The 1168-nt window shown below is 67.5% G+C and overlaps 1 protein-coding gene across 1 annotated transcript in view; it reads left to right on the plus strand.

Annotated features, from left to right (window-relative positions):
* Positions 1-1126, plus strand: part of PAF1 (PAF1 homolog, Paf1/RNA polymerase II complex component) — a 4877-nt gene extending 3751 nt beyond the window's left edge. Inside the window, exons 4-7 of the mRNA XM_017839588.1 lie at positions 3-89; positions 164-280; positions 515-643; positions 946-1126. Coding sequence (XP_017695077.1) covers positions 3-89; positions 164-280; positions 515-643; positions 946-1126 — 514 coding nt within the window. The remainder of the gene's footprint in view (positions 1-2; positions 90-163; positions 281-514; positions 644-945) is intronic.
* The last annotated feature ends 42 nt before the right edge of the window (positions 1127-1168 follow it).

Here is a 1168-nt window from a genome sequence, read left to right on the forward strand (position 1 = left end):
TGTGCCCAAGTGATCTTCGACTCGGACCCGGCGCCCAAGGACACGTCGGGGGCCGCGGCCCTGGAGATGATGTCCCAGGCCATGATCAGGTGCTGGGGGGTCCCTGAGCCCCCCCGGGCCCCTCCGGACCCCCCGAGCCCCCCTGACCCCCCCTGCCCCCCAGGGGGATGATGGACGAGGAGGGGAACCAGTTCGTGGCCTATTTCCTGCCCGTGGAGGAGACGCTGAGGAAGAGGAAGAGGGACCAGGAGGAGGACGTGGATTACGCCCCTGAGGACGTGTAAGGGGGGCCCCAAAAACCTGGGGGGGGGGCCCCAAAACCTGGGGGAGGGGCCCAGGAAACCAGGAGGGCCCTTTTATAGACCAAATGGGGGGGGTTTGGAGCAACACCTTGACAGACCCCGGGAGGCTTTGGGCAGGTTTTGGGGGGAACTCTGGTGTGGAAATGGGGGGGTGGGGCAGTTTGGGGGGCTCTCCCCGGCCCCCCCCAAGCCCCTCCTGTGCCCCCTCCAAGCTACGACTACAAGATCGCCCGGGAGTACAACTGGAACGTGAAGAACAAGGCGAGCAAAGGCTACGAGGAGAATTATTTCTTCATCTTCCGCGAGGGGGACGGGGTTTATTACAACGAACTGGAGACCAGGTGGGACTGGGGGGGACTGGGAGAGGACTGGGGGGGACTGGGAGGGACTGGGAGGGGACTGGAGGGGACTGGGAGAGGACTGGAGGGGACTGGGAGGGACTGGGAGGGGACTGGGGGGCACTGGGAGGGGACTGGGGAGCACTGGGAGGGGCTGGGAGACGCCCCCAGATCAGCACTGGTTGGGTGTTCAGAGGGGTCTGGGGTGGTCCCTGGGGGTCCCTTGGGGTCCCTGTAGGTTTGGGGTGCCCCAGGGGGGTCCCTGTTGGTCCCTGGGCCCCCCTGACCCCCCCGTACCCCCCCAGGGTCCGGCTGAGCAAGCGCCGGGCGCGCGCCGGGGTCCAGTCGGGCACCAACGCGGTGCTGGTGGTGAAGCACCGGGACATGAACGAGAAGGAGCTGGAGGCACAGGTGGGATTTGGGGGGGGTCCCCTGACTCCCCCTGACACACCCCCCGATCCCCAATTCCCCCCAAAACCCCCCTGACCCCCCCGTACCCCCCCAGGGTCCTGCTGAGCAAGCGCCGGG

This window comes from Lepidothrix coronata, unplaced genomic scaffold (assembly GCF_001604755.1).
Source record: "Lepidothrix coronata isolate B3197 unplaced genomic scaffold, Lepidothrix_coronata-1.0 Scaffold440, whole genome shotgun sequence".
Classification (NCBI taxonomy): domain Eukaryota; kingdom Metazoa; phylum Chordata; class Aves; order Passeriformes; family Pipridae; genus Lepidothrix; species Lepidothrix coronata.